The sequence below is a fragment of the Natator depressus genome, chromosome 1, assembly GCF_965152275.1.
Source record: "Natator depressus isolate rNatDep1 chromosome 1, rNatDep2.hap1, whole genome shotgun sequence".
Classification (NCBI taxonomy): Eukaryota; Metazoa; Chordata; order Testudines; family Cheloniidae; genus Natator; species Natator depressus.
Window position 1 is genome coordinate 291,935,191 of NC_134234.1, and position 24,728 is coordinate 291,959,918.

Genomic DNA, 24,728 nt, shown 5'->3' on the forward strand with positions numbered 1-24,728 from the left:
ATCTCATCTACAGAGGTAGACACCAGGAGTAGTTCCCTTGGAGGTACTCTGGATTAAGTGAGGTGAAGATTTGGCTCAGGTTTTAAAATGTCAAGACACTGAGGATGGGAAGTGATTACATCTACTGGGTCTTGATATAAAACAGTGAAATTCCCCTCATGCTCTTGTAAAAACAAGCTTGCCAGGGAGCTAGGGCGAGTATGACCCGTGCCCTGTAGCTCCCCCAGCCTTTGCTCCATAACGGGTTTGAGCCAGTTTCGGAACCCGATTGGTGTTGCCTGGACTTTGACACGTCGCTGCCCACGCCCCGCGGGACCATTTCCCCCAAGCCGGGAGCGCTACTGCCGCCACTCCCAGAGGAGGGCCTGAGGGGCGGCAGCGGGAGTTCAGCTCTCGGGGGAAGCCCCAGCAGTTCGGCGCGGTCCCACGAGGCGCGGCGGGCTCTGCCTGGGGTGGGCGAGGCCGGGGTTGCCCTGCGCGCTCGTGCCAGGGGCCCCGCTCCCGCCCCGCGCGAGGGCCCGTGGAGGGGCTGGACGGGGACCCCCTGGCTTCCCCCCTCCCCGCCCCGGGGGCTCGGGCAGCCCTTTATTGTGGGCCGCGTCCCTCCTGCCGCCGCGCCGCTGACACGCCGGCTGCGCGCGGACACACCTTCCCGCCCCTGCTCTGCTCCACCTGCCCCCGCCTCCTCAGAGCGGCCGCCGGCCCATGCCGGCCCCCGGCCCCGGCTCCTCAGCCCAGGGGCCGCGCGGCGGCCGGATCGGGCCCCGGGTGCCGGGCCAGGCGCGGCCGGCGCAGCCCCGCGATGCTGCCCACCGCCCTGGGCTGGGGCGTCGCGGGCTCCTCGGCGCTGCTCGACCTACCGGCGCCGCCGGGCTCCGGCAACCTGGGCAAAAGTTTCCTGATCGAGAACTTGCTGCGGGCGGCCCCGCCGAGCCTCGCCCGGCCCCTCCCCGGCCCGCTCACGCTGTGCCCGGCGGCGGAACCAGCCAGCCCCGCGGGGGGCCCCGGGCCGGCCCGATGGGCTTGTCCCCGCCTTCACCTCTCCGCCGTGGCCAGTGGCGGGCTGCCAGCGCGGGCCCCGGACAGAGCCGGCATCTTCCCTCCTGCAGCCACAGGTGAGCGCGCTCCCCTCGCCCCGCCCGGCCCCCGACAGCGCCGGCAAAACTTCCCCCTGGGAGCTCGCCCCGCAGCCGCAGGGCCCCGGGCAGCGGGGCGGATTCCCTGCCGGGCGGAGTCATTCATCGGTTCGAGACCCCGCTAGACTCCGGCCCGGTCCAGAGCCTGAAAGCCTGGCTCTGCCGCAGCCCATGGGGCTGGGATGTCCCCGCGGGGGTTTCGCCATTTCATTGCCCGCCCCTTCCCCGCGCACAATGCGCTTTGCTTTTTAATGTTTTTAAATTGCTCAGTTCAAGCCCCCGACCCTTGTGCCCAGCTGTGTAATTGCCCAGCCTTGTCTTCCATTTAGCTGCTGATGTTGATGACTGGTGATTTACTTATGTGGCAAACACCTTGAGAGAAGCGTTTGCGGAGTGTGGTTGGCCAGTTCCGAAGTACTGGTAAATAAAGTGATACAGTTCAAAGAAGTGCAACTGCATTTTAAAAAGCAATTTTTTGCACCATTTGGAAAATCAATAATGGATTGCAGTAAATTTTCCCCCTCCTTCCCTTAGAAATATCTAAATAAATAGTATTCCTTGTGCAGAGTCCTATTGCCTGAGTAAAAGTAATTGTAGTTTCTGCCCCCAAATTACTATCAATATGGATTATATAGAGGGGGTGATAGATATTCAAGTACTGTTTATAAAAATTATGCTTCCCCCCAAAAACTACTGTCTTAGAACCAGAGTGGCTATATCAGTGAAGTTATTTTAAATATTTTTTTCTTCTATTAATATTTTTAGTGTTTTCAAACACCTCTGGGGAAATCAGGATTGATGCTACGAAAATTGAGAACTATTCATTTGGCTGCTTCTGCTCCCACTGAAATCTCAATGGGAGTTTGGATATTGATTTAATTGCAGCACTGACTACCAGGATGGATTAAAAACAGAGCCTTGAGTCCGAAGTAAAAGGTTGAATCTGCTGTTCTATGACCTAATATAAAACTATAAAGGGTTTTAAATCTTCTTAAGGAAAATTTCCCTCTGTGCAAGACCGAAGTGTTCTTTAAATCAGTTCTGAATGGCAGGGTTATGAAAGAAAGTCTGTTGTGGTCTTTCTCTTTGTTCAAGAGGGTAGTACAGAATGACCAGTAAACATTAATCTGTCATATTTGACCCATTTCCTCATATAACATCTGATTAAAACAAGGTTACTGTCCTGTATGCCTGTGGATTAATAACCACAGCAAAATGTTTAACAATTTTTGACACTGTAATAAGGACTTTAAATCTTCCTTAGTCCTTGATCTTTCAGTGCTGCTAAATGATCGCAATCTGAAATGATATCAGAGGCTTAACCGTGAACAAACACATGATAGACCAGAAATCCTTCTGAGTTTAGGAAATACAAGAAAGATCAGATTCTTAGATAATGATAAGTCTGGATACTAATGTCCTTGGACACCCCCAAAATCCTGTGGACCTTAATAGGTACAACAAAGGATGCAAGATTGGGCCTTTTGTAGCAAAAAGAAATTGAATTGAGACATAGCTACAATTTTCTTGAAGTAGTAGAGGCAAAATTCACCACAAAAACTTTATTAGAAGTTTGCAAAATATGTCTAATACTATAGTCACTTGTATGTTAAAATAAAAGCCATGGCTTTATTAGACTATAGAGATACTGAAAGATTTGTCACTTAAACTGGTAATGTTACTTGGCAGTAATCTGAACCACACAACGTTTTGCTGTACTATTTGGTAATCACAGTTTTTTATTTATTAGGCCCAGGTTTAACTGCCCTGCAAGTTTGAACCATACAAAGCTTTTCCAGACAAATTATGCTTCTTTAATGTGTTACTTTTCATGTACATTTTGTTGTAAGAAATTTAAAAAAATAGGTTTGAGGAATAGATACCTTGTCTAGTTATGGAAGTGTTCAAAACTGGATTAGAAATTAATTCATTAAAACTGGATAATGAATTAAAGGTATATCAATTAAAATTCCCACTAGAACATACCTACTTATTCTAGACCAATATAATATTTTCAAAGTCTTGGATTATATTTAAATAGAAAAAAAATACGTATTTAAAATCAAAGTAAACAAACAAACAAAAATATTACTTGGAGTACAACCTTAAACTACCACTGCAAAAGGTGTGTATTAAAACCAAAAATGAAAACATGATATATTCTTTTTAAATGCTCCAAAACTATTTTTTATTTTATTTTAAATGAAATCCTGCAAGTAGCTCCTACTTGTAGTTCCATTGACTTCAATGAGTCTACTCAAAGAAATTAGCAGGATTGGGCTAGGTAGGTGCATGTTTTAAATTTTCAAATAATCAAAACATTAAAAACTATTTTAACTTACTTTATACTAACTCAGTTAAAAGCAGTTGAGGAAATGGGAAAGGATGCACATTTCACCCAATTTTGAGTATATTTTTAGTTGTTTATACTAAAAAAAGGAAAAGAATTTATTTATTTCAAAAATGCCAGTGAAGAAGGCAGATTCCCCAAAGATCATCTCATCACTATTCCTAGTTACTAGAAACTAGGTGGAAGTTACTGTGTGCCCAATCTTGCAAATACTTGCATGATTAGTTCTTACTCTAGCCAGCAGGCCACTGGGATATGAGTTCTGGATACTCAGTTGAGTAAAGAATTGCAGGGTCAGACTCTCCAAGTGGCAATGGACCTGATCCGAGTTTCTCTTGAGCTCAAAGTTTCCATTGACTTCATTAGGAACCTTGGGTTGAAGGATCAGTCCCTTATTACTTGAAACAAGGAATGCTGGGTCCAATCCTTCCTTATGTACTCAGGCAAAATTGAAAATTAGTTCAGAAACTGGCCTTTACTGCTGGATTCTACAGCCCATATTCAAGCAAGGAGTCTTTTCTCATTATACTAATCCAAATGGAACTACTCACTTGATTAAGGGCTATATTTGTGAGTAAAGGTGCCAGGATTGGGCCCTCATGTTATTTTTCTTGTTTGCAACAGTAAGAAGGACAAGAGTTTCGTCAGAGTAAGGACGGTAGGACTGGGGCAAAATAAAGGTGTTTTAACTAGACGATTTATACTATTCTTTTTGACTTGATTCTTAGGTGGTATCTAGGGATACTTACTTCTTTCCATTTAAAAAGCTATATGCTTGGGTAATGTCACAATGTTTATTATAAGAATTTTCTTCACATAGTAAATGTGCATGGAACCGTTACTATATATCCCAGTAGGATAATTCTCAGAGGTCAAAATTTTCAAAGTGACCACTGATTTTATGTTTTTGGATATGCAATGCGAGGCCGCTTCAAAAGGGCCTGATTTTCTGAAAGTGCTGGGCATCTATCCACCCTATGAAAATCAAACCCCTTTAAGTTGTCTCAAGTTCAGCACTCAAAACCAGTTGGTACTGATGAAAATCTTGGCCCAAGTCTTAACTAAAATGAATGATCATGACAAAGCAAATTGAGCTCTTCTAGCTTTATGTATACTTTGAGCTAGTTACTGTAGCAGAATTTCTTAGCATTCAGTTGTATTTAAAAGAAAAAAAGTATACTTTTCAATGAAGGGGAACTGAAATGTGTCATAAATATTGTATTCATCCTGTATTGCTTATGTGTCCAAAACTTCCAGTGAGGTTAATGGGAGTATTAGGGGAGCAAGGAATGCACAATCAGTCTGGGAACTGAAAATCTGAATGAACTGAACCTTTGCTACAGTTCTGAAAATAACAAGAATCCACAACTTCTGTAAAAAAAAAAAAAAAAAAAAAAAAAATTAACAAATGGGCTTGATTTATAAAATCTTTTAACACCATGTAAGAACCCAAATCCTGGTTTCTGTTTGAACCTTAAAACTCCCATCAATGCCTGCAAGGGACGCAGGATGACACCCTTTATCTGTGACATCTGGCCATGGCAACATCTGATTGCATTAGAGCTCGGTCATTGCCTGCCTCAGCCATTGTGAGTCTCTGTCAGCGGTGCTTTATCGTGTGCCTTTTCATTCCTGTTGTGAGTTACAAAGGGTCTACATTTATAGTTCCATATTTTTAGCCCCATGTGTACTTTAATAATAGTGCCAAAATGTCCCCAGTGAAAAGCTGGATGACGAACAGTCATCCACAAAGCATCATGCTATGAGATATGTCACACAATGAACAGTGTTCAAAGAGACATCCCTTTGCTGGCTATGAGGCTATTGAAGGGGTTAAAATCAATACTTTCCTTTGCTATATTGATTATTTAGTTGTACAACCGAGTTATAGAATTTTAAGCTTATTTTAAATTATTTTGGTTTTTAATTATTACCACCATGTGCAAATAATAAACTATATAAAAGTTAAACCATACAGGCAAACACAATGGGATCCTCAACTGGTGTAAATTGGTTGTAGCTCCATTGATTTAAATGGAGTTACATCAATTTATACCAGCTGAGGATCTCTTGCTCCACAACTAGTAAAGAAAAAATATTTTAACTGTTGCATCTGACTGCTTAAACACCTATGGACATTAATTCTGGAATTACAGGCCTAATTAGTCTATGGAACTCATTACCACATGATATAGTTGTGACCTTGTAGTTAGTAGGATTTAAAAAAAGTTTAGACATTTATATTAATAACAAGAGTATCTCAAGTTATCACAGTAAATATTAAAATAATAAAGAGGGATTTTTGAGGCATATAAACCTTTATTTGTCAGGGCATAAGCCAGCCATTAACTACTGGGAGTTATGAGGGAACCTTCCCTGGAGGTAGGTTATCCTATAACCACCTACTGCTGGGTTTCTTACACCTTATTCTGGAACATCAGAGGATAGAATTTGTTCTAATTTGTATACTATGGGCTTGATCCTTATGCTCCACTGCTTTGTGTAGCCATTACACCTGTATAAAATGCTACCCTTTTGAGCCGGTTAAAATTGACGTCCACTTTGTATTCACAAGTCTAAATGACAGCACAAAATGCAAGGCAGTGAAGAATCATGCCATCTCTTTTAAATGCTGAATTACTGCAGTGCGTGCTACATGGGGCTATACCAGGGGTGAGCAAACTACGGTCCGGGGGACCGCATCCGGCCCTTCAGATGTTTTAATCCGGCCCTGGAGCTCCAGCCGGGGAGCAGGGTTGGGGACTTGCCCCACTCTGTGCATGCTGGGCTCTGCGCAGGTCCTGGAAGCAGCGGCATGTTCCCCCTCTGCCTCCTACGCGTAGGGGCAGCCAGGGGACTCTACACACTGCCCCCGCAGCTCCCATTGGCTGGCCACTGCGGCCAATGGGAGCTGCAGGGGTGGGGCCTGCGGATGGGGCAGCATGCAGAGCCTCCTGGCTGCACCTCCACATAGGAGCCAGAGGGGGGACATGCCGCTGCTTCTGGGAGCTGCTTGAGGTAAACACCCAGCTGGAGTCTGCACCCCTGATGTCCTCCTGCACCCCAACCCTCTGCCCCAGCCCTGATTCCCCTACTGCCCTCCGAACCCCTCGGTCCCAGCCCAGAGTACCCTCTTGCACCCCCAACCCCTCGTCCCGATCCCAGAACTCCCACCCCCAGCCCAAGCCCTCACTCCCTCCCAACCCCCAATTTCATGAACATTCATGGCCTGCCATACAATTTCCATACCCAGATGTGGCCCTCAGGCTAAAAAGTTTGCCCACGCCTGGGCTATACCATCTAACCATTACAAATTACAGCTGTTGTAGAACCCGGTGGCATGCTTATTAGGCAGTGTTTTACCCAGTGGAGCACTTTATAGCTATGCGCTATCCGTTACTATGGGGGTGAAGTTTAAGATCCTGGTTCTTCTGATCAGCCTAACAGTCCTGCTTTAAATGGGAGGGGGCTGGTAAGAGCAGGTGTTCCTTGGCTCTGGAATTTGCTTCTGCCTCTAGTCCACCAGCGCATGTGTGTGGTTCCCTTTAGATTACTGCAGCACTCATTTGTTTTCCCAAGCATTTTTTGGAGTGAGAGAGTCACTTTAGAGGCTGATGGGATGTAGTTGTTTGGGGGCTGGGAAGGCTTTTAGGAGGTCTCTTTGGCAGGTTTTCTTATGGCCTGATTTCCAGAAGGGCCAAGTGACCACAGCTCATATTGATTTCAGTGAACATTGCAGTTGCTCAACAGTTGTGAAAATCAGTCTCTATAAAGCTGTGTACTTCTCAAGTAATCTGCACAGTGCAAAATGACAGCAAATCCATTGGAGCCAATGAATTTTCACTAAGGTAAATGTAACCAAAATCGGGCCCTTTGCGTTTACATTTTGTAATGTGCCTAGAGTAATGATAAGCACACCTGATATATATTGCAAGGAAATAAATAAAATACAACAGTGGACATGCCTGCATTACAAACTTTGCTGGTATACTGAACACATTGATTTTTTTGCTTAAAGTAAAATATATACATGTATATACACAGAACATGTGTAAGTATAAAATAAATCGGACACATACTAACACAAATCTAGCTAAAATACTTACAGGATTCTATTATCATGGTATCTGAGTACCTCAGTCTTTAATGCAGTTATCTTCACAACACCCTTATAAGATAGGGAAGTGCTAGCACCACCGTTTCACAGATGGAGAACTGAGGCACAGAGACAGTGACTTGCTCAAGGTCATATAGCAAGCTTGTGGCAAATTGACATTTTACTCCTTCTAGAGTCTAACAATTGGTAAATACGTTTTACTGAAATTAAATGATTTTTCAGTCCATACCCATTTTTTATGATTTACACTAATAAAGGCATTATTAATTATTTCTTCCAAACTGGCTGACAAGCCGAATGTGTCCTCAGGTGACATGTAACTCTGTAGCTTTCATTGAAATTAAAAGAAGAAAAGAATCAATTGCTTTTAACTATCAGAACTCTCTAGATTCTCACTAGGTAATGTAGACTCCCTGTTATAAGAGTTAGGGACTCTCATAGTATTGCAACCATGATTCTCTCTGGAGATGCAAAGGATTCTGTGGTGACTAGGTACATATAAAATTAATTTTCACATGATTCAGGACCTCTTCTTGCTCCCTTCGCAGTTGGTGGGCCAGTTCTTAGGCGCAGGTCTTTAGGTACCCAGCATAATGCAGTAGAGTGGGTGCAAAGGTCGCTTTATGCTACCTTTGCTTTCCCCCTATGCTGGGGCTGCCAGGCTAGCCTAATTATGCTGTTTAGCTACAGCCCCCAGGGCCCATTGCAGCAGAGATCATCAGATCATAGGGATGGTCTGATCATGCCCCTTTCCCCACAGCCATGTCTTCTGCTTTGTAGTCTGAGGAAACGATTGGCATTGGACCTGGTCCTTTAAGCAGGGTTTAAGCACTGCTGGAGGAGCACAAAGCAGCATTAGCAGGGCCAGGGATCTGGGTCTGTAGGAGAAAAAACAGGTTCTTAGGGGGAAACGATGGAGTTAGTCATTTCACTAAATTTAGTGAAATCAGTTATTGTAACATGGATTTTATATTGCACAATGCGATGCTTCTGAAACAGGAACCTCAAGGCATATGCTTATGTTTATGAAGAAACTGAAGAATGAAAAGGGAAAAAATTTACTCTGATCATGCAAATTACTGAAATTCCTGAGTGCAAAATGATGGCTATATCATGCCATGATTCTTTGTGTGAAAAACTCCCATTGATTTCAGTGGGGGTTATGTGCATGCGTTGCTTGCCGAATGTGGCCCTCAGAAAATTTTCCTTGGAGAACTCAGCTCTGCAAGCTAACGATTGCTTTAACAGCCTTAAGGCTGAAAACATATTCCAGTATATTAGACACCAGGAGGCTTTTTAAACATCAGACACTTATTTCTTAGGGTAGGAGAGTGGATTTTAAATAGGAAAGGGCCTGATCCTGAAGTCCTTACTCCCACGATTCTCTCGTCAGCAGGATGCCTATTTCTGTATATTACCAAATTATGTTGGTCTATCTAGGTTATTATACAACATTTACAGTGTTGCCAGATCTCACTATTTTATTATGAGTCTTGTGATATTTGGTGTCTTTTCTAAAGCCCCAGGTCCCAAAGTCATGAGATTATGATGAGAATCTCAGTTTTCATTTTAACAAGTGTAAATACTAGCCCTTGTGGTTGCAGTGAAAAGCTTGCAAACGTGAACCTTAAAGGCTTAAAAACAGAAGGCAAATAAAATGAATCCAATATTTATTAATTTTAAAATCTCATGATTTTTAAGCCTAATTGGCAAATTTTGACCAAGAGAGACCCAGGACTAGAATAACAGGTCCATTTCAGTTTCGCATGGTAAGAATCCTTTACTTTCATTTGTAGCCCAAGGCAGGATTTTAAATAAGGTCTGCAGCAGCAAAAGGCAAGTTCTCTAATCAATTGTACCACATAACCCCAATTTCCCTGGGGTTCAGGGAATTCTTTTTAAACAAAGACGTTTTATGAAGAATACAAGGAAAATCTGTCAGTCCATTTATTGCTGAATTCTGTTGTTTTGCCTCTTACGGTGTCCTTAGTAGTTACACAGAGAAGGATATTCTTTTGATGTTGTACATGGGGGGGGGGGGCTGTGTGTGAGAGAGAGAGTGGGTGGGGAGTGGGCAGGAGGAAGATTCCCACTGAGAACTCTAGTGTCACAATAAGACAATAGATAAGCAGCAGGGAGCCCTGACACAGCCATACATAGGCAGCATGTGGGAGAAAAACTAGGGCAGGATGGGCCTGGTGACAAAGCCAATGGATCCACCACTATGTAGATCCCCCTTTCTTCTGCTTAGGCTGTGTAAAAGGAATTGCCAACATTGCATTTCAAAAATAAGGGACTGTTTTCTTAGTACCGCAACCCCACCCTTCCTCATGATATTATTTAATTTAATTAATTTTTTTATTTTATCATTGATTACAGCTTCTCTAATGGACATGATTGGTCCCTAGTGTGCTAGAAGTGGTTGCTGAGACTGTTTGGTTTTGTGGCATGGTTTAGGCAATGAGTCTATATGCTCTACTATTGCTTTGCATTCTACATGTGGTGGTAAGATTTGCAGAGTGCCTAATATTGTCACAGAAGTGATTCTAGTTCCCATATGTGAAATCCATGCCAGCTATGCCATTGACCAAAGTCTGCCCACATGGCATACTTCCAGTGCACCCTTCTTGCCATGTAGATGGTCCCCAAGATAAAGGATACATAGAGAAATATGCATAAACCCCTAAAGTGATAAGGAGCATACAGAAAAGAAAGAGTCTCAGATGTTGTCACCTAACCTTAGGTGTATCTTTAACATCTGTCTGATTTTTGTGGCTGCAAGGGAAAGATCATCTTGCTACTTGCATATTTCAACCCCTTTTGGGTGACGCATCTTGTTTTTGTTTTTTTTTACAGTGTCTAACTGGCTAATTTTTGAAAGCCCTACTGAAAACTAATAACATAAAAATGAAAACACAATTATTTCCATTAACTTTCTATGCAGGATTTTAAAATACTTTTTTTGGTGGGTTTTTTTAAGGAGTTGCAAAATACTTTCGAAGGGTATTTGCTCACATTTTTAAATAGATCTACGTCTGCCACGCATGCACTGCTTTTATGTTTGCTGTCTGAACATCAAGTTTTATTGACATGAATGTTCATGGAAAGAAAGGCATGTGTGAATATTCACAGAAACCCAAATTTAAATTTGCAACAGTAAATGCATCAGAAGAGCTTTACTCCTGCAGGAATTCTGCACCACTGCACAATGCAGAATTTTGCAGAAAATAATGTTGTGCATGCAGAATTTCCTTTCCCGCACAGAAATGGGCTGCAATGCTGCTGGCTGCCACTGCAGCCGCTGGACCTGGCAGAGCCCAGCTCACACATAGAAGACACTGCTGTGGGGAGCGGGAGGAAGCTAGAGGGTTCCTGGCAGCTGCAGTTCCCCACACACCCTGACGGAAGGAGACGGTGGCATGTAGGAAACTCCACACATGCCTGGGACCCAGCATCAAGCTGTTTCTCCCTCTGCATCCCTGGGCTCTGAAGGGCAAAGGGGGGCTGGTGTCTGGGCTGGGGGGGCATGGCTGAGCTCTGGAGGGGGAGGAGGCAGCTGTCTGGGCTGGGTGGGCCCTGCGGCTGGGCTCTGAGGGAAGGGGGTGCAGGTATCTGGACAAGGGGGTGCCCCGTGGCTGGGCTCCAGAGGGGGTGTGGGTATCTGAACTAGGGAGGCCCTGCAGCTGGGTTCTTGGGGGGAGGAGGCAGAGAAATACGAACTGCGTTGTCTTTAACTTTCTACTCCTGGGAGAATTTGTGTGTGTGTGTCTGTATTGTCACAGACATACTTGCTGACAGGTATTTTGAAATAAATTACCAAAATAATTGAAACTGATGTGATTATGTAGTGTTATTTTGATAAATAAAATTCACAGAATTTTTCAGTATTTTAAAATATTATGCGCTGAATTTTTTGTTGGCACAGAATTTTTAATTTTTAGATGCAGAATTCCCCCAGGAGTGGACCTTGCACAATACACTAGCTAAGTACATGTGATTGTGACTCCCTCTGGTGGCAGATCTCAGCAACTCTGCAATCTGTTACTGTCTCACAGACAGGAATTTCATCTTTAGGTCAAGTGGTGAAAGCTTGTGCTTTTGGTGCTGAAAAAGTCTTAGGATTGATCCCCTCTGTGACCATGGTGTGTGCAGCTCTGGTTCCTTAGACTTGAACATTCATCCAAATTGTGAACAGAAACAACACCATGTGACTTATTTGGCCAATCACAACTAACCAATGCCCCTGGGCTATCCACTATTGGATATTTGCAGAGAACTGTTCATGATTATGCTATAGAGTTAAATTTTGTTTATTGAAAATGTGTTTTAATTATTCTGAAGAATGAATAAATGCGAGGAAATCACATTTTTTTTAGTATCTACTCCATGGCCAGAAAAGGAGGCTAAATTTGTCAGATGAATTATTTATTCAGGTCTAATATTTTGGAAAGGTATATTTTCAAACACGTTTATCTGGGTCTTCAGTCACGCAGAAAGGAGAACCTCAGTGCTGCAGGTGAAAAAAATAGGGTTCCACATAGGTGCATGTGAATTGTAGAATATACAGCGAATTTTAGAATTAGGGCCTAGAATACTTCCTAACATGTTTCAAAGTGATAGAGTTTTAAAAAAAATACCCCACCCCAGAAGCCCCTTGAAAACAAGTCACTTTAGAATTTCATAATGATTTAATCTAAACTCATTTCATGTGAACTGTACTTAGGAAGTTGACTATGGAAAGGACTGTGTTTTGGGACCTCTATCTGCATTATAGACATGAGTTTCTAGTGTGGCAGAATTTTCAGTTTTAGAACTATTTTGTTTTCAGATTTGGAAAGCATTTTAGGCTGTCAGTGTCTGAGATAATATCTAAGTATTACCCTTTGCTGAATGCTAGGATTCAGTTGAAGTGTACAAGTATACTACAGTATACTTAATTGCTTAGTGTTTGTAAAATGCTTTGGGTTTCTAAAGTTGAATATAAATAAGCATTATTAATTATATTTTGTATTCACCATCCTGTTATAGTATAACAAGAATCTATCATTGTTTCAAATACTAACTCCTGGGAGATTTAGGACCAGGTACTGTCACTTTCAAGAAAAAAGCACATAAAATAATTTTTGAGCTCTTTCATATGTAAGCAGGGCAGTGGAATTTATTCCTTATTCTGATTTGAGTTTCATGATCTGTGTGACCAAACCTGGAACCCATACACCTGTGTATAGTGCTGCTTAGTCCCACACATTGTCCCATTTAATTCTATGGGAATGCTAGGGGGAGTGAGGAGTAGACCCAGGAGTAAGGATTTGCAGGATTGGCCCAAGGTTAATGTTTAATTCACAGATGGGTCTGTACATAAACAGTTTTATGGCTACCATGTGCTTAATTCTGGCTATCAAAAAACCCCAGGTTTCCTAGCAGCCAACCGGCATTGCAGCTGTTTTCGGCCTTTATGTAAGGACTAAAAAATGTTTGGTTGAAATTGCTTGACCAACAAATAGCAATTGAGTTACCATTTCGTATATGAGAAGGAAATAAAATGTATATAATATTTGCCCCATCCTTATATCCAATATTTGTTTTACATGATACCTACCGTTACAATCATGCTGTATAAAATTCAGGAATAAATGAACCTGACCAATATGTATTGCATCATTTTTGCGCAGACAGTTTCCATTCTGTTATGCTGTTTCACACATGGTACTTGAAAAAAGTTTAATAAAATAAAACTATTTACTATATCTGTCATACATAAAAAAAAATGTACTTGTCTGAATCAAGATAAACCATCCATGTTTTTACGGACCCCCGGTCCTCCTGGGGAGTGCTACACATCTACATAATGGACCTGAGCCTGAGTTGATGCAAATCTGTGTAGTTCCCACACATTGATTTCAATGGAACTACACCGATGTACACCTCCTGAAAATCTGACCCAGTGTCTCTAAGAATTTGCATGTAGATCTCATAGCTGAAAGATTTAAAGATGTTTAATGACCATTGGCTATACATCTAAAGAAACTCGGGACCATTGTTTATCCCACAAGGTCTGGAATAGATTAATCTAAAAAAACAGCCCCAGAAGCCACCTGTTTCAGAGATCTGTGGAAGGATGTCATCTGCATCTTATTTCTAGGTGCATCATCACAAATACAACAGAGAGGCAGTTTTGGGGCCTGATCAAAAGACCACTGAAGTCAAAGGAAAGATTCCCACTGACTTTGTTGGACTTGAGAGCAGGTCTTTAGAGATCTTTGCTTTTTGCATGATGGCAGAATCCCAGTGGATTCAGGTACTGTCTGCAGCTTTCATGCAACTGCATAGATTATTTCAGGTTTTATAAGGCTGGATTGTGTTTTAGTTTCTGATGCTGCTCCCATTGAAGTCAATGGGAATTTTAACATTTACTTCAATAGACATAAAAGGACATAGACATAAAAGGAGCAGGCCTTTTATGTTTACAAGTCATTTATAGAAGCGTAAAGGTTTAGTGAATGGAGAGAACTCTGTATGCAGGAATATGCTACCCACGCCTCTGAAGTGATGGTATATTCAATTGTGATATATCCAGGTGACGAGAGTATAATATTGCAAGGGCATTCTGGACACAATGTTCTCAAGAAGATATTAAAAAATTGGAGGGAATTCAGAGATGAGCAACAAAAAAGATCAGGGGACAGGAGGGAATGATTATAAAGATAAAAACATTAAATAGATATAGGGTGGCCTAAGGTGGGGAGGGCATAACAGCCCACAAATTAAATATTTGAAAGTGTGGTGCCTGGGGTATAGTGAAGACTAATAGGCTGTGATTCAGAAATAGATAATTCAGGCTGACTGACAGGTTTTGCTGTTAGAGAGTATTCCCTATTTGACTGTAGAATAGTCTCCCAAGGAAAGCAGTGAAATCCCCTCACTTGGGACTCTGAAAACTACAGTGGACAAAACATTAGCAAATGTACTGGAAGGAATAGGCCTGCATTTTCAGGGAGATGGACAAGATGATCTAATAGGTCTTTTCCATCTCAGTCTTCTGTGATTCTGAAATCAGTGCCAAATCCTGCCCATCTTACTTGCCCCAGTAGTTCTATTGGTGCCCTATACTGTAAGGTCATTGTGATGCCAATGGGACTATTTGGATAAGTAACGTGGGCAAGTTTTGACTTTATATTTTTTATGTTCTTTAAACTGCCTACCATAACTGTTTTTGATGGTAAACAGTTCTATGTTTGATGATCCTGTCTGTTTGTAAATGCCTCCAAAGCATATTCCGACAGTTTGGACAACCAGCTTGCAATCAGTTACGTTAGTGTATTTATTTATATTGCACCTGGAATTCCACAGTGCTGATGAACAGTTGCAGCTACAAAAGAATGATTATCCTTGTTGCTGTATAATCAAAAGAGAATACATTTACAATAAGGGTTGTCATCTGTTAAGATAAATTTAATGTAAAGGCCAAGATTTAAATAATAACTTCTTAAAGTTAGGCTTCTAAGACCATATTTGATTACAATGGGAGGTGCGCAGCACATCTGAAAATCAAGCTACTTATGAAGGTGTGTGAATATGGACTCAAGAGCCTAATTTTGAGTGCTCATTTTTAAAATCATGCCAAAAATTTTTTAAAAATTATATTAAATGAGGCAGATTGATGGATCAAAATGAGTGCATTTGTCTATCTTTAGTTCTGGTTATTGACTGGTTCTGTATAGAAAAAAGAGTGTTGTTCAAAGTCTTTTTAAAATAAGCAGTTTATTACAAAATATTTTTTATTCAGATGTGACACTGGAGATTTAGACAGATTACAACACAAAGAGGATTTCTCTCCCCCCCCCCCCCCCCACAATAAGTCAGGCAACTGATGCAGTGGTTACATTGCATATCAAACTTTGAAAATATATTATTTTTTCAACTATAGCATGTCTGCCTTCAACTTGGAGGAAAAAGAAGAAGAAAACCACATTTTAATAGTTCATTGGTGTGGCAAAAATGTGAATATAATCAAGAATATGTTTTAGAAAAAAATTATCCTAATGGAAATGTCGTATAGAATTTACTACAGAATATGATCTTTTCCATTGTGCTTTTTTTTTTTTTTTTTTTTTTTGACATTCTGTAGAAATTAACACAGAATTCTGTAGGCCGGTTTAAAAACCGCTATAGAGATGTCCAATTCTCTGAGCCCAGTTCTGCACCTCTTAGTTGTATTTAATAGAATCTTTCTCTGCATGTTCTTACAAATAAATGGGACTGTTTGTGTAGTGAGGTACTATTTAACAGAAGAATGGAAGAATCAGGCCTTGTAGTTTTAGAATAATTTCTATAGAACTTAGTTGGTTATCCCTATTACATTTTACAGGCATTTTCATAGAGACATGTTTATTGATTTCCTTACTCCATGTGAGTAAAAGTAAAAAAAAACCTGACCTATAAATAAGATACTCATTGTCAGGCAGTGCCTGTCAGTTCTGTTTTTTTGTTTTTTTTTTTAAAGGTATCCCTCCCCAGTACATTTTACCTAGCAAGGTTGTATAAAATAACTTTTAGACGGATTTACTGTAGTTATGAATTTTGGCCAATGTCTTCAGATATATTAGTTAGGATGTATGGCAATAAAACAAATAAATATTGGATCCTCGGAATTGCAGTCTTGTGATAAATGTACTGTGATGGTTCAATATGTCAAAATTGTAGCAATAAATGAGTTAAAACTAGCCTTGATTAAGTTACTTAAAGATTATTTGGCTGATTGTCCTTTGTATAAAAAAATCTCTGCTTAAGAAAAGGAAGCAGGGTTTGTGAGGCAAGGACTTCAAATGCTGACTTTTTGAAAATTGTTGTTGTGAATATCACTTAAGATTAATGGATAATCAATTATATCTATGCTTTATTTGCAGTTCTTTCCAAACATTTTTTTCTCCGAGCCCCACCATTCTACTCAGCATGCTGCGGTGGGTCCTGTCAGCACCCTGTATCCCCCACTGCTTTTCCAAGTAAGTTTTTATGCTTCATCAGTAATGCTTGAGTTATTCTGTAAACCAAAGCAGCAGGATTTAATGTGTTCTGGAAAACTAATTGGTGATGCAATGGCAGCAGCTAATTCCTCAGTAAAATCACAGCAATCCTATTCAGAAGGTTTCCAAAGATTTATTAAACTTAAGTACACTGAGCAATTGTGAGAGATTTCTAATGGCATTGAAACATCCAGACAGCTAACTGAGGAACGCTCCTTGTTTTCAGTTTGCTTTTAAGAGTCAATAACTCTTTTTAAAATCTGTATCAATATGCATTTGCAAACAGGAAAAGAAAAGAATGGAAAGATCATAAAATGGACACTGCATATTAATGTCTGCTTGGCATAAATTATGATTCAGGAAATGTTAACTTGATTTAAAAAAATCCTCAAAACCCAGCCATTCTGTTCATAGCAGACAAACACCTGTATTCATTTAATTTTGTTTTAGATTATAATGTTAAAACTGGAAGACATGTGGAAGATGATTTGGTTCCAGTATTATACGTTTGGGATGAAAGCTTTGTTTTATATTACCACTTAATCAGTGTCTAAATTTACCCTTGATTTTTGAGGTTTGTGCATCATATAAGATTATTTATTAAAGAGTTTTGATGTTTATGACTAAGGAAGACAAGCAGAGGATACACTTTAGTTCCTCAGAGTTGAGTAAAAAGCACAGAACTGTGTGTCAGTCCGAATGGAAATAGCAATTTCTGCATTCTGGAACATATATTTTTTTATCATAGTTGAATTCAAACCACTGCTGACTATGTGTATGTGTTTTATGAATGTTTCCGAAGGGCAGTTGCTAAGTCGAATGATTCCTGACAAGTGAGGCAGCAAATGCTGGCAGTTTAATGAGCTGCAAGTTTCTGAGCACCTCTTTAGGGAGTTGACACTTTCCCACAGAGCGTTTTACATGGCCCCAGCTCCATCACAATGGTTGACAGCACCATGACCAATCACCACTTTCACTTTACTCATCCACACGCGACCTCACCACAATTTTTCACTGTGCAGATGAACTTTAGGAACCATTTCACATTGAAAAGGCCTGGGCAAGGGTCAGTTGCCCTTTTGTATGGTCATAAAGCAATGCTCTATGTGCCAGTCTTTTCTCCTGTCTCACATTCCAAGAGAATTTCTGGACAGCATTTAAAGCACTTGACTGAAAAATAAAGCAGTGAATGAAACTGACTTTTATAGACTCATTCTAGCTCATCTTCCCATATAACCCTGTCTACCTGAAAAGGGATTTAGTGGATGAGCTGAGTGTATACAGGGACTTGCTGAATACATAGGGCCTATTATCAACTGTGGGGATTGTTTATTAACCAGGACTGATACACTACTATTTTGGAAGTGACCTATTAATTGTCCATTTAACTAGAATGTATTGAATTCAAATGAAAAAATTGAAACCATGACTAAAGCTTTTACTTGCTCCTTCAAGGTGGTCTCTGCCATGAAGGCAAATTAAGATTGTTCCACAGATTAAGAAGACATTTATCACCATATATTAGGATACGAAGGAAAGACTTAAAAAAAACAAAAAAACAAAAAACCCCATGCCAAACATTTGGTACCATATTAGCATTTATGTCAACACAGTATTAAACCTTTCAGTGTCTGTTCAGCAGGACAGACTGCAGACTTGCTTCGCTTAACTCATTTTGACATAACTGTTGTGCTGTGTGTGTAAGCTCATGCCTCCAAGTATCAGAAAAGTAGACAATGTACACTCAGTGGATTTCACTTGTACGATTAGCGTATTCACTCCATCCACAAGATCAGAGGTTGGCTTTTATGTGTACAGTTTTGGTGTATTTTATGTTGTTTAATATAGAGCAGTTAAAACAAAATTCCTAGACCACCTTCTTATCAGAATGTTCACCTCCCCAAAAATGTTAGCTTTAAAATTTGACCAAGTGGCTGGCTCCATTGTTCACTAGTGCTTGTCTGTGGTTCTGCTCACTCTTAGTTTTTGTTTAGCTGGGCATTTATACTACATCCATTACTGTGGTATACTAAGTCAGAGAGGTTTCTCCCCAAACTGGGTGGGTTCTTCCCTACTATATAATTCTAATATTGGTATTAAAAGAGTCACCTACCTGCTTCCTGGGTATGGCAGGTAGGTGCATGAATTCAGTGTTCTAGTGGCCGCTTCTTAGCTGAGTGACTGCCGGTCAATAATCAAGGAAAGAAAATTGTAAAGGGGTCACATAATCTGACACCCTGTTTTTGGCTGACAATTCCATTTTGGAGCTCAGCAAGGGAGGTGAGGTGAGGACCAGCCTTGTTGGCTAAGAAATTATTTTCTTCCTCCCCTGTGGCAATTGTGAGGATAAGAGGAGATATCTCTTCCACTTGTTTCAATGGAGGCTGTATGGACTGGTCAGGAACTACCACTCCAGCTATTTTTTAAACTGCAGCCCAGACTTAACTCTTTCCCTCCTACTGCAGCCATGTATTCTTGCCCCCAAGAAGCTCTCAGCAGCAGAATGGGGTTTTAGAGGGTTCTATGCACTGTGTTGAAATTTTCCATGAATAGGTTGGCCCTCTTCAGAAGTCTCAGATATGGCTTTCTGGGGCTTGTATGCCATAGTCAGCATATTTGAGTCTGAACAGAATCCTATTATGTCGTATTACATACATAAACATAACAAAAGTATCCAGTAAACTCTGATGTTTGTGTGAGTGGTTTGAAATATCAGTTTTAAAGTTGATATGTGGCTGTTCCAAGCTGTAACTTCATATATACTAACATTTAATTTTAAAACCACTCAGATATACATCACAAAAATATCTAATAAACTGTGATATATACAATGGGGACATGTTCGGACTCTATTCAGACTAAACTGTATGCGTGCATGCATGCATGCGTTTCTGTCTACAAAAACACACACATACATCTATATATATAATGTTTTAAAGTTAAAGATTAGTACACCCCCAATTAGTGGTTAGTGAAAGCTGCAGCTGAATTTGACTAGCATTTCAATGGGGACATGTTTTTTTTTTTAAAAATTCACTGGAATTTTTTAAAAAATTGTCAAAGGGATACATATTCATTAATCGTTTTGTCAAATAATTTAGTTTTTGTTGGAAAATTTCAAAACTTGAAATTATTTTGATCATCTCTACATAGGATTTTTTTTCAGTGAATTCAATGGGAGAATGATCAGGACACTATACTAAGAAGGCAATCAGTCTGAAGCTTCTGTGAGAGAGAAGGTTATATCTGAGATGTTTGGATTGTACCTTTGTGTTCTAAAACTAATGTGATTTCAAAACAAAACCATCTCTATGACTGCTGGCCCACAGAAAGTCCACAGGTGTCTAAGGCTATGTGGATGTGGAAACTGCTTCTTGCTCAAAGAAGGCGCTTTCCTGTAGGTAATGGTTATGGAGTATGTTTGTCCTTGCCCAAAAGCCACATATAATATTTGGGTTCAGCACGTATTTAGTGGGCCTCTGGTACCTCCCGCAAGCCCTGCTCTCTGGAATTTGGTGCTGTTGGAGGTGCACTGTCAGGACACTCCTAGCGAGCAACTGCTTTGTGGATTCCCATGGAAAATGGATCCTTCTTTGGAGGTGGGGGAAAGGGCACATAATAAAGCCTAGAGCTGTATCACTTTTTCATCATCTTTCTGGGGCTGGTGGAGGGATGATGTGAGTGCCCCTGCTCCATGAGTTGGATGTGCAGAAGGTCCCCTCAGAGTACAGATCAAAGGGGTGTGACTGGGCCCAAAATAAACTGCCATACTAGAGCTTGCTGAAAGGTGTTAAAGGATTAGAAATGAGACTGAATGGAATAAATTCAAGTACTCCAAAAAGCTTTTAATAACAATCTATAGTTTCCATAATAATCAAGATGCGAATGGCCAATGATTTTCTATGGAAAAGTCTACTACGAAAGCCTTGTCATTACATTATATGTATAGCATAGCTTACTTAGCCCCATTCTTATCTCATTATGCATTTTATACTGGGGCAGAATGAGCACCCATGAAAAACTCACTGCAGTTTGCTCACCCTGATCATATTGTGTAAGGAAAAATGTAGATCTTTCTCCCTGATCATTTCTGGATTTCACAATAAAAAGAGCTCTACATTCAACCTCCTACATAGACTCATCTGGTTATGCTTTTTATCACTCCAAAGAGCAGAATCTTGGCCATCTATAACACATCTAGATCCCAGTGTTACTGAAGTTGATGAGAGCCACATCGCTGCATCCAGTCTAGAATCTGACCCTTATTGAACATGACTGAATCACCGTGACACATTTGTAACACCAACAACTCAAAAGTGAGACTCCAGTCTGATAGTGGTGTAAAATATAGTGCTTAATATTCCTCTGATATGTTATACGTAGTGTAACGCTATCTTCCATTTCCTCTAGGGGAGGAAAGCGTTCTGCCTCTGTTGACCCAGGACTCCAACTCCAAAGCCCGGAGAGGTATTTTAAGAAGAGCTGTCTTTTCTGAAGACCAGAGAAGAGCTTTGGAGAAGATGTTTCAGAAACAGAAGTATATCAGCAAAACAGACAGAAAGAAACTCGCCATTAACCTGGGTCTGAAAGAGACACAGGTATGGAGGATTGGGAGACCTCGTACTACGCTTAGCACAATGGGAAGTCAGTCCATGACTTAGGGCTCCTAGGTGCTACTGTTTCACAAGTAATAAATAATAATAATTCACAGCTTTCTGTCTTTGAAAGAAAAACCTTCAAAATAGCTTTGCTGGAGAGGGGTGGGGATATAAACAGCCCAGGACCAGTCCTATAGTCCTTACTTAGGCAAAAGTCTCAGTGAAGCCAATGGTAGTTTTCCCTGCGTAAAGAATGAATAAAAGAGAGTCCCCATCCTGTACTGCTCTGCATTCAGAAGTTGATATCCCCATTTCCATACAAAGGTGGAGGAAAGTCCCCTCTGAACACTAGCATCCCCTAGGCCTATTGCCCTAACTGATGGCCATTTTTGGGCCCTACATGCACAAAGCTCTGCAAGGATCTGGGAGCAGGGCACTGTCTTCTGCTCTGCTTCCAGGTGTCTGCACAGAAATCCAGGCTCAGAGCTCTTTTAGTTTTCTCTGTTTTTGCACCTGTTACTGAGCAGCCACCAGGGAGCTATGCTAATGGCAGTGCTACTGGACTCATGCCATTTAGGGAGATGGGACAGTGGAGGCAGCAACCTTCCCTGTAGAGCTGATCCTTGCTCCAGGCAGAGGGAGACCTATGGGGCTGAGAGAAGCATTAGAATGAAAATTCTATGAGGTGACCTTACTGGAGGTTCCCAGCTCTCCTACTTGGCCACCTTCCAGGGGTTTTTCCATATGAGAGTATTATGTGTTCCAGAATAGGACTTCAGGATTTGGCCCAGTGTTTAATAGCACTACAGTGTTACTCTTGTCATACACATATAGTTGGATCGTACCCAGAGGTGCCGATAAGGTTTGGGACCCCAGTGTATTGGTGTCTCTGCAAATGTAGCTAAAGTGATAGTACCTGCCCTGGAGAGCTCGCAGTCTAAAAGACACACAAACAAAAGGTGGGGACAGGAATAGAACACACAAGAAAATAAGCTTGTGTGATTGGCACAATTTCGTTAGTTACATGGAGGTAATGGGGAGGGAGAGGGGAAGTGGCAGGAATGGGGGAGGGAGAGAGAGAAAGGGAATAAGAAGAGGAACAGTCCCAACACATCACCTGCCTCGCCATAGTCAGCAAGCAGGGTTTTGAAGGCATCTTGGGAGAGATGAGTCTTAAGGATGAATTCAAAGGAGGCAAGATAGTGGCTGTACACTTTTAGAATGAGCTTTTCCCATGCATAAGGGTCATAAGTTAAAGCTTGAGGGAGAAGATAACTCATAGGCTGTAAAGGCTGGGAATGGTGGTGGAGCACTGTACATTACTGTAATTTTTAACTTGAACATTTCAGCCATAAAAAATAAAGAATGCACAGACTGAGACCCTTTCCAGTCTATTAGCTGAAGCAGAATAGTAATCACCATAGGACAAACTGTTTCTTTTCATGTTGACAGTGTACAATCATGCTTTGCAGTGAGCTTTCTAAAATCCTCACAGTGCGTATTCACATACTAGAATAACGAGGAGTCCTTGTGGCACCTTAGAGACTACAAATTTATTTGGGCATAAACTTTCATGGCTACCACTCTGAAACCTATTCAAATACTGTATGTTGCAGGTATTTCCCTCCTACATTCTTTTGCCTTTTGGATATTCAGTTGAGCCCAGGGGAATAGGAAATGGACTTAGAGGGAGGTAACTACTAATACTAAAAGAAAAACAATTTAATAAAAATAATGGTCCATCATTCCTCTCTAGGTTTTTCCTATATAAAACACAGGAGAGACTGTGAGTGTCAATCTGTAGTTGTACCCTTTGGGGGCAGGATTTGCCATCTAAGGACTGGAAAGAGGATTTTGTCCCAAAACCCACAGGAGAGCCACATGGGTCCTAGGAGATCCCTGGAGCCTACAGTGCCACCACTCTGCCTTCTGGCCTGCAGCCCACTGTCAATAGCCACGTTGTTCTTGCAGCCATGCCATGCTCAGCTGCTCCGGTGGGTGTAAGAGCCACAGCTCCTGTAGCCATGCTGTGGAAAGTTGTCGTCTCCTTGGCCACTACCTGCCCTCTTTCCAGTCTGCTGAGCCAAATCCTCACCTCATCTATGCTGGTGGAAGTAGAGGGGAGTGTTTGGTCTGACTGTTAATAATAATGGGCTGGATCCTCAGCTGGTGTTAGTTGGCATAGCTTTGCTGATTTCACTGGAGCTATGTTGAACTTGACTTCAGTCAGGCCCAGAGAGAAGTGTGTAAAATTGAAGGGATTTCAAGAAAAAAGGGATTAAGGTAAAATTATTTTAAGAAAACAATAATAACCTCCAATTAACTTGGGAACAGGTGAAAATTTGGTTTCAGAACCGAAGGATGAAATGGCGAAACTCCAAAGAAAAAGAAGTGCTTTCAAACAGGTGCCTCCAAGAAGAGGGTCTTCAAGAGAACTACCTCTCAGGATCCACTCTGAATTTTACTTCCCCGTGTCCTTCTATATGGGAAGTGTCTCAACAGCAGGCAAGTCCGAGATGGAGGGAGAATTCTCCAGAACCTTCAGAAAGACTGAATAATAAAAATAGCGCACAGCCACCTCAAGGAGCAGACTCATTTCAGGGCACATTGTATTTGTACCCTGAACAAGACACTGGAGACCAGGCAGTTACATTATCAGTATAAAGGAATGACTGAGTTCTGCAAATGATCAAAGAACATAGACTTTAAATGGGTGGTCTTTTAAAACTAACAATGTTTGAACGTTGTAAAGCTAACCAGTTTATACCTCATCACTTACTAAAATCTAACACCATTAAAATGACAAACAATTAATGCTGCAAGAAATATTCTTTAATATTCAATCTTCTCTCATGTCTTTTCTGGTCTTATACTGAACTTATAAGTGAATTAGGAAGGGATGGTAAGTAAAATGAAGCGAAGAGTATGAAACTGACATTTTGCTTTGATTTACATACTGTGCTGTATATACATCTTCATTAAAACAAACTGATACCATACTTTTTCTCTCTTATTGTAGTCAGACTCATTAAGCTCTTTTTGCCCATAGGATAGACAAAAAATCCTTTCTCTAAAGCTCATAAATTTTTTAAATTTTTTTTAATTGCTTACAGCGTGTGACATTCACAAGAGGTTTATATTGAAAACATCTAAGTATTTTTAGTGGTATTTCTCCATCTTTCCTCATTCATATAGGTATCCAGTTGTGTATACAGTACAGTGCAACAACTCAGATGAGTTATCCTAATGAAAGAATTGAATATTTTAAAAAAATCTCATTGTTTACATCACTTTAATTTGGACACAAGCTGGGAAATGCCAGGAAATGCAATTTACTGAGTCAATTCTTTTCTCCTGGGGATGAAAAATACAATGTCCTTAGCTTTAGTGGCCTTTGTCAGATTGTCAGTAAAGTCTCTTGTTTTGTGTTTTGCATTTTAAAATTGGTGATAGCTCAAGGGAAAATTAGAACCCACATGGAATTGACAGCAGTACTATAATTGT

General features: G+C 41.0%; 1 protein-coding gene across 1 annotated transcript; it reads left to right on the forward strand.

Annotated features, from left to right (window-relative positions):
* The first annotated feature begins 802 nt into the window (after window positions 1–802).
* On the forward strand, window positions 803–24,292 carry DBX2 (developing brain homeobox 2). The gene is made up of 4 exons (XM_074951818.1): window positions 803–1,115; window positions 16,510–16,605; window positions 21,037–21,224; window positions 23,559–24,292. The coding sequence occupies exons 1-4, from the start codon at window positions 803–805 to the stop codon at window positions 23,886–23,888; spliced, it is 927 nt and encodes a 308-aa protein (XP_074807919.1). The 3' UTR covers window positions 23,889–24,292.
* The last annotated feature ends 436 nt before the right edge of the window (window positions 24,293–24,728 follow it).